Source organism: Panthera leo, chromosome D1 (assembly GCF_018350215.1).
Source record: "Panthera leo isolate Ple1 chromosome D1, P.leo_Ple1_pat1.1, whole genome shotgun sequence".
NCBI lineage: Eukaryota > Metazoa > Chordata > Mammalia > Carnivora > Felidae > Panthera > Panthera leo.
In genome coordinates, this window is record NC_056688.1 from 25388046 (window position 1) to 25400302 (window position 12257).

Genomic DNA, 12257 nt, shown 5'->3' on the forward strand with positions numbered 1-12257 from the left:
GTTACCTTTCTGCAGGATTTCGAGATGTTCCCACAGAATGTCCCCGACGAAGTCCGGGGCCAGCTCGAGAAAGCAGTCTTTCCCTAGTGCACAGAGAGCTGCTCCATTCATACAGAACTTCTGGAAGTCCACACCTTTCAGGCTGAACTCATTCACAGCCCACATCACCCAGTCCCGCACATGGGTTTCTGTCCACTGCCGGGGGTCTGAGGAAAGAGAGCAAAGGGAGATCCAGCAGGTCACGTTTTACCTCTTGCCCAAGCCCCAGACAGGACATTAAAGGATCTGAATGTACTGAGGATGTTCTCTCATTTACAGATTTAGGAAGCACCCGCCTATAAAGGCACGTTGTGGGGCACCGTTTATAATACTACCCCCCAACACTCAACATCCCCAGCTTCTCTATCTCGCCAGTCAGGAGATCACTATCATCGACCAAAAAGTAATATATGAGTATTCTCCACCCTTCATTAAAAAATTCACGAAGCTCCTCTCTCACTGCCTTATTTTCATTAAGTTTTTTTTTTTTTTTAAGTCCAGTACAAAGAAACAAAATGGCTTCTTTAATAGCAATAATGACAGTCAAGTCTGTTCTAGAGATTGCACTCACCTGCCCCTGCTCTTCACCGTTATAACGGACTTGAGGCGTTATTATTAATCATTTTTACCTTGGCTAATTACAACTGGTAATAATCATAGCAACTAGTAACAGTAAGTCAAACGGTACTTGCTAATAACAATATTATCAGATGCCTGTGTTCATCACACCAGACATCCTGCAAGGATGGAACAGCATCAGAGAACAGACAATACATACTCTTCCTACATGGCCTGAGGTGGAACGTGAGTACATCAGCGTGGCCCTCACGGAGTTCAGAGGGCGGCAGGCTGTGCTGCTCACCCCAGACCTGCTGTCAAGGTCACCCCCTTCAATCTAGCAGATGACTTTATGAGATGCTGGCAAGCCAGTGGTCAGAATTCCCTTTGTGAATATTCTGCTTTATGTTCTTGATAAGATGTTGGACATTGTTGTCAGCTGAGGTTTGTGGGAAAGTAGGACATACACGAGAGAAGGTTTGGAGACGCATTCACAGAATCTAACATGGGGGTCTGACTGGGCTGGAAGCAATAGACAGTGTTACTCTTACTCAACAGAAAAGTATTCTTTCTGCTCTCAATTGTTCAGGAAATGTTGCTTGCTGAAGGCTTAAGTGTTCTCCAGTCATTTGTCCTTTCTGACAACTCCAGTCCCCTTACATTCCTAAATAAACCCTTTCAGATGAGAACACCCAAGTATAAACACATTTCACCAAAGTACATGGAAAAGAAAAGAGCGATCAGTTAAATTCCAAGGAATGTAGCTCGCTGAGTTCATCCAATGATGGCCCAGAATGACTTGAAGACTGTGTTTTCCAAGCTTGTCTGTGCTTTGGAATTGCCTGAGAGGCTTCAAAAATACTGATGCCACCAGGAATTGCATGTTAGTGGGTCTGAGACATGGCCCCCGGCTGGGGATTCTTTGAAGATCCTGAATCTCATGTGCAAATAAGTTTGGGAACCACTGTCCTAAAACCAAGATGGCAGTTGTCAAACCCGGCAGATGGGAAAACATTAGCATGGAGGCACTGACCAAAGTATGATTAGCAATCATGTCTATCTCACTCTATAGGTGAGAAAACTGACCTCACCTAAAGGCCTGATCCCATCTCTTTTTCTATCAACAAAATACCTTTGGGAATTCCCAGTCGTTGCTGTTCTTTAGAGAAACCACTGAAAGTAGCTTTCAACGCTTGAGACATCATTTCTTTGCTGCTTGGAGTTAACAGTGGGACATCAGCACATTCCATATCTGTAAGAAAAAAAAATATCCTATGAATAATAAAAACAACACGGGTGATGGATGTTAGCTAGACTTACTATGGTGATCATTAAGCAATATATGCAAATATCAAATCATTATATTGTACGCATGAAACTAATACATGCCAATTATATCTCAATTTTAAAAAAACTAGTAGGTAGTTAACCACCCGTAAGATATAATAGGACATGAATGGTCTGAAGAAAGCAAGTTGAGAAATAACTATACTAACATCCTCACCAGGGCAGGTGAAATTTGGGGGGCTTTCCACAGTGTGCTAGGCCCCTCAAAAAAAAAAACAAAAAAAAAAAGCCTGACTCTTGCCTAGAATGATGTGCATCCTTCACAAAAAAAAAAAAAAAAAAAAAAAAAAAAAAGCTTATTCTTTCTGTGTAGCTTTATTAATTCACCCAGAGTCCCTACTCACACTTCACATTCACTGAGAGTGTTATTGTGACTACATACTTCCAGTTACCTATGAAGAGGAAACAACATTCATTCATTCGACAAAACTGAGCACTTGTCATGTGTAAGGAATCAAGAGAAAACAGAAATGATCCCTACCTTCCTGGAGCTGGGTTATCAGATTCTGGCAGGGGATTCAGTATTATAAAACCATTTGCCCAATTAAACATTCGAAGATGTCAATAAGGGCTTCAAAGGAGAAGCAGAAGATGAGATGTTAACGTGAAACAAAAATTCCGGCAAGGCTGGAGGAACCTGAAAGGGTCTCCCTTAGGAGAAGAGACGTGCATGACCAGAGATCTAAACCATGCATACTAGTTTAAAAAAGGAAAGTACTCTAGACCAGTAGTTCTCCAAGGGTGGTCCCCAGGCCAGCTGCATCATCATCACGTGGAAATTGTTACACATGCAAATATCAGCCCCACTCCAGACCTCCTGAATCAGAACCTCTGGGGGAGAGGGGGAAGCCCAGAAATCTGTGCTTTTAACACACAATCCGGGGGATCCTGATGACCATGGTCCTAGACAAGGGGGAGAAGCACAAATAAAGGCTGTGAAATGGGGGAAACTTTGCCTGTTTTAGTATCAAAAAAATGAATGCAGTGGGAGCAGAGAACCCCCAAGGACAGTTGTTTGAGAGAGGAAATAGACAAGCGCAGAATCTGTTAAGGGGTCTTGATGGATGTGAAGTGGCCCCACACTATAGTTCTGATTTGCATTTCCCTAATGATTAATGATGTCTAGCATCTTTCCACGTGCTTACTGGCCAACTTTGTATCTTCTTTGGAGAAAGGTCTATTCAAAGACTGTGCTCATTTTTAACAGAGTTGCTGAGGTTTTTTTGTTGTTATTGTTGAGTTTTAGGAGTTCTCTACATACCCGAGTCAAGACAGGGTCTTAAAGAGAGATTCGTATCCTTCTGTTCACAGCAGCATTATTCACAATAGCTAAAATGTGGAGGCAAACCCAAGTGGCCATCAAGAGATGAATGGATATGCAAAATTTAGTGTATACACGCAATGTGGTCTTATTCCGCGGGACGAACCCGCACATTACGCTAAGTGAGATAAGCCAATCACAGAAAGACAAATTATATGAGGTACTCAGAATAATCAAATTCACAGAGACAGGAAGCAGAAAGGTAGCTTCCAGAGCCTGGAAGGAGAAAGGGATCGGGGGAGTTTAACGGGGACAGAGTTTCAGTTTCACAAGATGGAAAGAGTTCCGGAGGTGGATGGTGGCAATGGCTGTACAACATTGTGAATGTCTGTAACACCACTGACCTGTACACTGAAAAATGGTCAAGATGGTGAATTTTACGTTAGGTGTATTTTACCACAATAAAAAAAAAAAAGGAGAAAAAAAAAAGAGAGAGAGAGAGATCACCTTAGCTATTCTGTAAAGAATGGTTGAGGCAGTGACTATGAATAGAGGTGGGAAAATTTGGTAAAAAGTTATTGCATTAGTTGCAGTGAAAGATTATGGTGGCTTTGAGTAGGGAGACGGTGTTACAGATACAGTAGGTGGACAAAGTTGAAGTGCATATGGGAGGTACTATCTATAAAACCTGATTTCTGTAGGTGGTGAGGAAGAGTAAGGTATCAAAATCTGTACATTTGCAAACATGTCGTCTTTGGCTACATCCATCTGCATTTTTATCTCTATGTCCAATCCCTCTAGTACTTGGAGAACAGGTTCAAAGCAAAGATCCACAAATATGGCTCAAGGTAAAAATTCTCTGTATTCAACACAGGCACAAGTTCCTATATAAAAGCCAACCAGCAAAGAAATGACCTGAGAATTCCTACCAGCCATCCCGTCCGTGATCTTTAGGCAGTGATTACACTTTATTGCAGTAATTTCCAGAAGCCCTCTTCCTCACCCTGAATCTGGAGTGTATCATATGACTTATTCAATGGCTGAGTTCCAGGCACGGCTACTGCAGAAGTTCCTCGACTAGCCATCTCTAAACCCTGGCCACTTAAAAAACTTCCCTGGACACACAGAATGTGTTATTGGCTGAATAAAATGGAAACACAGAAGGGAAAAGATGACAATAGATGACCTCTGCAAAAAGGAGCAAACATATTGCCTCTGAATATCAAAATGAATGGAAACTACATTATAAGAAAGGAGAGCCAGCACTTGCCCTCTGGTTTGCTTTGGGGGTTGCTGTCAGGAAACAGCTTGGGGTCCAGCTTTGCCCTGAAAGGACAGAAGGGTTCACTGCAGCGCTCCCCAGGCCCTGCCACGGAGGGTGAATCTGAAGGTCTAAGGAGTGGAGAGTCTGGGCTGCCCTGGGACAATGCCCCCAAACATCTAGTAATCTAGTGGAAAAACCAACATGCCTCCAGGAAGGTTGACAAAATGATGGAAAATCCCAGATTGTTAAGAGGGAAAAATGGGGGGGGGGGGGAGCGGATCAAATGTTGATTACATAACATCCAGCCCTTCAAACAATGGAGTAATCACATGAGTCACCAAGAGAGACATCAATGCCGCCCCTTTGTGCCTACTCCACACACCCAAGAACAGCTAAGTGCGAGGTCCAGAAGTGTCTCCACTTAGAGTCGAAGTCAGCTTTACCTCAGAGAAAGTAACTTTTTCTTTAACCCCAGAGCATTATTTTTGAAAGGGACGACCAAATGTAGCATCCTTACCTCCCAGCACGCAGAACATGCGAGTCAATCAACAAATGGTCAGTGAATTCAGTGTTATCCCAGTTTGAACCAACTTTCCTTCCCTTCACGCCTGTCCAGCACAAACCCACGAAGTCGAACGGTGTGTATTTTGTTTTGTGTGTTTGTTCCCTCCACTGATTTATGATTCGATGAAAAGACTTTACTGATGGCGGATATTGGCCGGGACAACCCATGTGGAAAATACAGGCCAGGCCAAACGGACAAAGTGGTTCTGCTGCAAGCTGGAAGTGAAGGAGGAGATTGGCTAGGAGGCCCCAGGCATTTTCTAAACAGAAGATGCCAAGGTGATGTGAAGGCCAAGGATGACAGCAGAAAGCCTGACAAAGAGGTTTCCTGGAGTCTGCTTCCTATAACTCCACACACTCTGGAAGTATGGCCTGGACAGGACTGCTGGGCTGACAACTCTCCATGCACGCTCCTGCTTCCTTTTAGGGAACGAGCCTTTTCAGGCTCTCGCTTGCTCTCTCCAAGAGAAGCAGCTGGAATTACTTTCACCTGTCCACCTCAATGCCATCTCCAAAAGCCTGGTCCACACGCTGTCAGCTGCAGCTGTACAGCACCCATCGGCTTTGTCCCTGGCCCAGGACACAAAGTGCTGGATCCTTTGGAAAAGTGCTCACAGCCCAGCTGGCTGGCAAAGGCCAACCCCACAAACTTGGGACACCTGCACTTGCACTCGATGAGCTCAGCAGAAGGCATGTCATTGCTCCTGGACCCAAAGGATTCAGACAGAAAAATCAGAGCTATTCTCCCTTGTTAAAATGGGTGGAATGCTGGTTTCAAAAAATTCAAACCTCCTCTGCAAGCGAGTGAACAATCAGCCAGGCCCGTCTTTATTAGCAGGACGGGCGCTGTGTTTAAAAGACGATGAACATTCCAAAGCAGACATTAATCTCAAATCTTAAACTCTTTTTGTATAAAATACGAACGCAAAATCTCCCCCCCCATTGCTAATCTGTGGCTGCAGCAGTTCTATTAATTACACTAATCAACAATAATAATGACATCATTACACGGGTGGAGAATCCAACCTGCTGTAGCCCAAGCAGGCATCCCTGTCATTCCTGCCACATTTGGTCTCATTACCCATTATAACATTTTTGCACTAGGTACCAAATATTTCTAATTTTAGGAATGGCCTCTAGAAATTAATCAATGCCCCCCCCCCCGAGAAATTAACTAATTCTATTTCATGGACAGGTACTAAAATGGCCTTCATGTTAATATTTCTATTGGCAGTATCTTGAATTTAAATAACACGTTTGTCTCCAAAGGCGGAGAACCTGACCTGAAGATATATTATGCCAATACAGTGAAGAGTAAACAGGATGCATTAGAAATTGAAAACACTATGAGCGTATCAGGTTTCTAACCCAGTGATTATCCTTCAGGACCCTACATGTGGGTTAATATTTCTAAGAATCACCGCGAGTTTTGGAGAAAAGAGTTGTACAGAAGCTAGGGAATAAGGAATAGTCCCAAACTCCATCTTACCAAGATTGTACAGTATCGAGGCGGAAATGAGCACGTAGCACTACTTGAATCAGTAAGGGCATAACGAACCAGGGGCCTTCTGAACTTATGGAAACATCTGCTCATTTTTCACTGCGGCCTGACCCGTGAACAACAGCTTATACACACCCCATGGATGGTTTAAGTCAAACGCAGAACAAGGGGTTTCGATTCACTCATATGCAACTCAAAGTTTAGGGCTGTTCGATGTCCAAGAACCCCTGAGAGACGTTTTCATGTGACTTTTCATACCATCCCTTTAAGTCGTTTGAAACCAAATGGCTCATATCAACCATGTTACATAGAATCTAAGCCTGAAGTGATGTGTGTTCTGGGAAAAGTCAGGCCATGGCCTTACTGACCTGAGATGTTTCTCCCCTCACCGTTCTCAAACTACAGAAGAAAAGGGGAGCATCGGGAAAGCAAGGGTTAGGTGATGAAAGACAAAGCCAAGCGCTAGAAACGCCAGGTGCGTTATTCCAGTCTCGCACAGTCTCGCACAACCATCGGACTGGCCAAACCCCAGCAGGTTACCATGATAATGAGCTGTGTGTGGCGAGTGCTGTCCCAAGGAAGAGCAGCCTGAAAGAAACACCAACAATGAATAACATGCCTTGCAGCCAAAAGCTGCTTTTTGGTCCACAAAGATCTTCCATGAACACTATTTCACAATATCACCCGGGAAACTTCTGAGGCTCCTGGGAAGATATTACAGGATACCCATTTTACAGATGAGGAAACAGAGCTCCAAGGGAGCAAGAGACTGGCGTGAAATCACACAGCGAGCCTTTTTTTTTTTTATGTTTATGTTTATTTTTGAGAGAGAGACAGAATAGAGCAGGGGAGGGGCAGAGAGAGAGGGAGACCCAGCATCCGAAACAGACTCCAGGCTCTGAGCTGTCAGCACAGAGTCCAACGTGGGGCTCAAACCCACGAACCGTGAGATCATGACCTGAGCTGAAGTTGGATGCTTAACCCACTGAGCCACCCAGGTGCCCCAGTCTTTGAACTCTTCAATCCAAGCTCTTTCTACTCTACTCCACTGCTGCAGCAAACAGGAACAGATCAGAGATCCAAGAAAACTAAAAGTCTGACAGCTCAGAGACAGAAAATGGGACTTGCATTTCTTTCTGTCTTTCTTTCTTTCTTTTTTTTTTTTTTTTTTTTTTGGAATTTTATTACCTAGTTTGAAAATTAGACACATTTGAGGAAATAATTATAAACTTAAAGTTTACTTCTTAGTTTGACAATTAGATACATTCGAGGAAATAATTACAGACCTAAGAACTAGCCCCATAAAGACATAATTAAAAGCCATTTACAGAATCAACTGTAGTCTTGTCCTTGTTCTCGGGGCTACGGGTAGGGACGCTTCCTTCCTTCCATACAAAGTACCCAAGTTAAATGACAACCTGGCTTCCTTCCCTGTCTGTGTTCACCCCTGAGTCACCCTGATGTGTGATCGTGCACATCATATAAGGTGCATTAGTTACATAAGGTCTTAGTGAAATATATTTCTCAAAGTGAAGGAAATCAGGAAGAAATCTTCCAGTTCATAGGGGGAGGAAATAAGAACGACAGTCCCAAATGGAAAGAGAACCCCAAAGACAAGGGGGGAAAGATGGCGTGGGGGGTGTGCAGGGGGCTTGACCCAGCCTGTTGCTCAAAGTCCCTGGGTTCTTATCCCAGTTTTGCCACTAACATAATCACCCTGGATAAGTCACTTAATCGGTGCATTGCTACAAAGAGGTCTGTTGATAGGTCTAACATCCCTCAGAGCATTTTGAATTTTCCTTATGGCACTTTTCAAACATACACCAAAGTAGAGAGAATAGTACAATGAAATCCCATTCAAAAGCTATCAAAACACTACCCGTTCTATTTTGCCTCCTTCCTCACACACTGAAGACATGTAAAGCTCATCCCAGGCCACACATCCTCTCACCCACAGATATTTTATTGTCACGAAGACATTCTCTAGGTAAAGGAGGACCATAATGTGAAAGCTTACGTGAGACAGATAAACTCCTGGAAAAAGATGATAAAGATTAGTTTCCACAGTGCTTACATTTTATTTACTGGCCCATCTGAACCACAGAACTTGTTTTCAAGCAGCACTACCATGATCTGGAACGTGAGGAAGTTGGATCAGAGAGAGAGGAACTCAAATCGGGATGGTAAGCCAGTGCCTTTGACTCCCGTGTCCTACCAGAAGAGACTGCAGGGATCATTGTTCCTGATGGTTAATGTCCACATGAACTTCTAACTGTGACTTTGGAGTGTGCAAGAAAAGGCTGGAGCTCCTGGGAAGCATCCAAAGGGGAGTGCCAAGCCGCCTAGAAAGTCCCAGTGTGGGACGGAAGGCATCTTTGCTCTTTTAGATCAATAGAAATAGAAAAAACTGGCTGTGGCCAGCAACTGATAACTGACTCCAGAGCGGCTTGTTCCTGGAAAGTTGTCACTGGTCTCTCAGAGGACTTCCCCCAGTGAAGATACTGGGATCTCTGAAAAATGTGAAAGGGAATCTCAAAACCCATTCCACGGCCCTCTCTCTCATTTGCGGAAGGGTGGATTGGAACTGGGCATGAAGAGACCTGGAAGGATCCTCTTTCTCCCACACTCCTGAGTCTAAAGCCTGTAGCAGGCCCTAGATCCTATACTCCACAAAGCTTCCGGCTGTGGTTAGTGCAATGAAGGGAAATCGATGTCCCTCCTCAGCCCCTCGGCTCTGTTATCATAAACCTAATGCTGTGACGGCAGTGAGGGGCAAGCAGGACTCTGTTCCAGCAAGCACATATGGCGTGGTGCCCTCGTGGAGCCATCCATCCCTACCAAACGGTCCATCACTGCCCCCAAGTAATGGGACACCATGAGCTCTGAAACAGACTTCTCACAGCTTCCGCCCTTCTCTTTACATATCCAATCTCCTAAGAGTCACCGGCCAATAAAAAACCATTCCAAAGTTCCAAAGGCGGGGGGGGGGGGGGGGGGGGGGGGGAGAAGTTGTACAGAAAATCCCCAATCCGCCCTCCAATGACATGAGTGACCAAAATTGCAAGCCAGTCTCCAGTGACAGCATCTCGGCTGCACTGCCAAGGTGCACCGCCACTGGGGAGTGCACACCTCTCGGGTACGACATGCCAGCGCAGAGGTAGGCGCCCCTTCTCAGGGGGAAGCCGCCTCGGGACAAAAGAGATGGTCCTCGGCGAGGCACAGCACCCTCCCAAGTGCACTGGGACAGCGGCCTCGGGTCCTGCAGCCGGGCCTGGGAAAAGAAGCCTGCAGAGAGGACTCCTGAACATCGAACATCTGTAGGAAGTGACTTCAGTCCGCTCCCTTCTTCCCTTCATCCACCCTTGCCCCATCCCCCAAAAGGAGTTTTAACACATTATTACCGCCGAAGTCCTGAGGATTTGGTGACTCACCAGGCTCACACATGGTTCCAATGAGCCCTTGACCATTACATGGTAGGGGAGCAGGAAAAACAAATGAAAGCAGTTGTAATTCGGCAGCGCCGGAGTTCAGACCTGCCAGACAAAAGGGATTGCAGGCATGTTCCCAAATCCGTTCAGGCACCTGACATGCAAAGCTATTTTTAATCACTGGATTTATTTCTTTCCTACCCCCTCCACCATCCTCCACCTCAGCAAATGTTTCGAAGTCAGAGCAAAACCCAAATTAATTCCAGGTGTTCAGGGAAACCCAGAGAGGCTCTTCCGTTCCAGAATCTGAGCCAGAAAACAGAACTGCCCCCTGGGCCCTACAGCTAAATTTTCTTGCTCTTTCCTTAGAACAGTTCAACTCTCCTACCCTAAACTTTGGGCAAATGGCCTGAAAGAGGAAATATCAGAACAAGTGGAAGGACTCCTAAATCACATGTTGTTTGTTTGTTTGTTTCTAGCAGCCCTGGCCAAGTGAAAGTGCCAGAGACAGGGTCTCCAAGACCACTGAGACAGAGCATTCTTTCGTTACCCAGGATTCTCTCCCCTCCTTGCAGTGAGGATGAGATTAAATTAAATTAAGCGTGTGTGAAAATGCCAGAGCCTACTACATAGTAGGTGCTCAGTAAATTCTTGGTGACCTGAACTAAAAAGTGTCTTGTAAAACACCAAGACTAAAAACAAAAACAAACAAACAAATAAAAAATGTACACAATTTTATTTCCTGATGTTCAAGAGACACCAAGGAGAAGGCCTCTGGCCATTTCCCCAGGTACAAGGAAGCAACTGAGAAAATGAAAAACTTAATGCAAAAAAATCTGATTCTGAGAGGTCACTGGAAATTGACATCTCCTGAATCTGGCTTTTTGTTTTACCAGACTAAGCGGGAACTCTGCAAACGAGAGAATCTTTCTTGCAGCAACAGCCTCTCAAATGTGTCCTGCCAGGAGAAGACCTCACAGCTACAGGATCCAATGCACCGAAGACGCCTTTTGGTGTTCAGCACTTCCTAAGAGTGCCACTTTAGAGCCAATGTGCCACAACACAAAATGGTAATTCTGTGCTCAAAACTCTCTTCTGTAGGTTTGCAGCTTGCCCAAACCCAAGCTGCACTTGACCCCAATCACGTGCCCTGAAATGGACTGACTCTCTCGCGATTTAACTACTGAGATTAGGATGCCTGCATAAAAGGTCCAGCTCCATAGAGTATTTTCAAGAAAAACTAAAAGTTCTTAAATGATCACGTAAAGCCATTTACAGAGTGCGTCACGTGTTTCATATCATTTCCTGTGGGCAGGATCACACTTGATTCCCACCATATCACACATTTTACAAGTCCTGAACATCCCCAAACTGTGCAACTTCTTTGTCATGAACACCACGGAGGAAAACACTCAGCCGTGTTTCCACATTATTCAGGACGAAAGCGTGAACCGGCCCCTTTCTACCCCAAGGCTTTGAAGACAGTTACAGGAGATCCTACTGGCTCTTCTCCCGTCTCATACTTCTGTGAGGGCAAACTCCTGTCCTGCCTTCAACTGAAATCCCCATGACAGGACCATTGGCTCTTGGTACCCATGTGGCACAAGATAACCCCACCCAAGACGACCCAGGGAAATATGTGACATCTTACATCTTGCTTCCACCACTCCTAGTTTACGTATCAGTCTTCGATGCCTCACAGCCTGAGATCCCGGAGATGCTGGTTAACTGGGCTGACCAATTTATTTTCACTTCAATTGCCCCCCGCCCCACCCCCACCCCCAGTGCACCGCCTCTTAATTTCCAGCACGGTTATCGGAACAGAATTTCCCCTGTTGCAGAACGTTTGCCCCCATACTCCAGTATGACCCTGCAAACAACGAAGTGTGCACTCTCCTCTCCACCACCCTGAGTGACTTAGCTGAGACAGTCAAGCCGGTCTCGTGGTCTAACCAGCACTCGCACCCAGATCCTCGGACACTAAAGCCAGGTGTTTTTTCTACCCAGACCTATTAGCAGAGGTTAAAGCCGGGCAGGGAGAAATGCTGAGCACAAGGACATGTCTTTCTATTTCCCCCATCCTTTTTATTAGAGAGAAAATTCTTCCTGGAGAAGAAAAGCACCTCAATCCCTGAGACCCTCTGCAGAGAGCAGTCATGTCACCAGAGCTCTTAGGGGCTCCAACACAAGACCTACCCAGAATCCCCTGGCTCGGGACCCACTTGACACTTGGGTCTGGGGGCAAGACAGGCATGGCGGGGGCTCATGAGGATCACCAGGCAGGCCAGGCTGATC

The 12257-nt window shown here is 45.3% G+C and overlaps 1 protein-coding gene across 2 annotated transcripts in view; it reads right to left on the reverse strand.

Annotated features, from left to right (window-relative positions):
* ETS1 (ETS proto-oncogene 1, transcription factor) overlaps window positions 1-12257 on the reverse strand; it is a 66193-nt gene that overhangs the window by 29552 nt on the left and 24384 nt on the right. Inside the window, exons 1-3 of one of the 2 annotated variants that reach the window (XM_042906812.1) lie at window positions 9966-10157; window positions 1730-1849; window positions 6-206 (exon numbers count right to left, since the gene is read on the reverse strand). In XM_042906812.1, coding sequence (XP_042762746.1) covers window positions 6-206; window positions 1730-1849; window positions 9966-9978 — 334 coding nt within the window. In that variant the 5' untranslated portion in view covers window positions 9979-10157. Of the gene's footprint in view, window positions 1-5; window positions 207-1729; window positions 1850-9965; window positions 10158-12257 lie in introns of those variants that run through there. The other variant, XM_042906811.1, reaches the window with a different exon arrangement.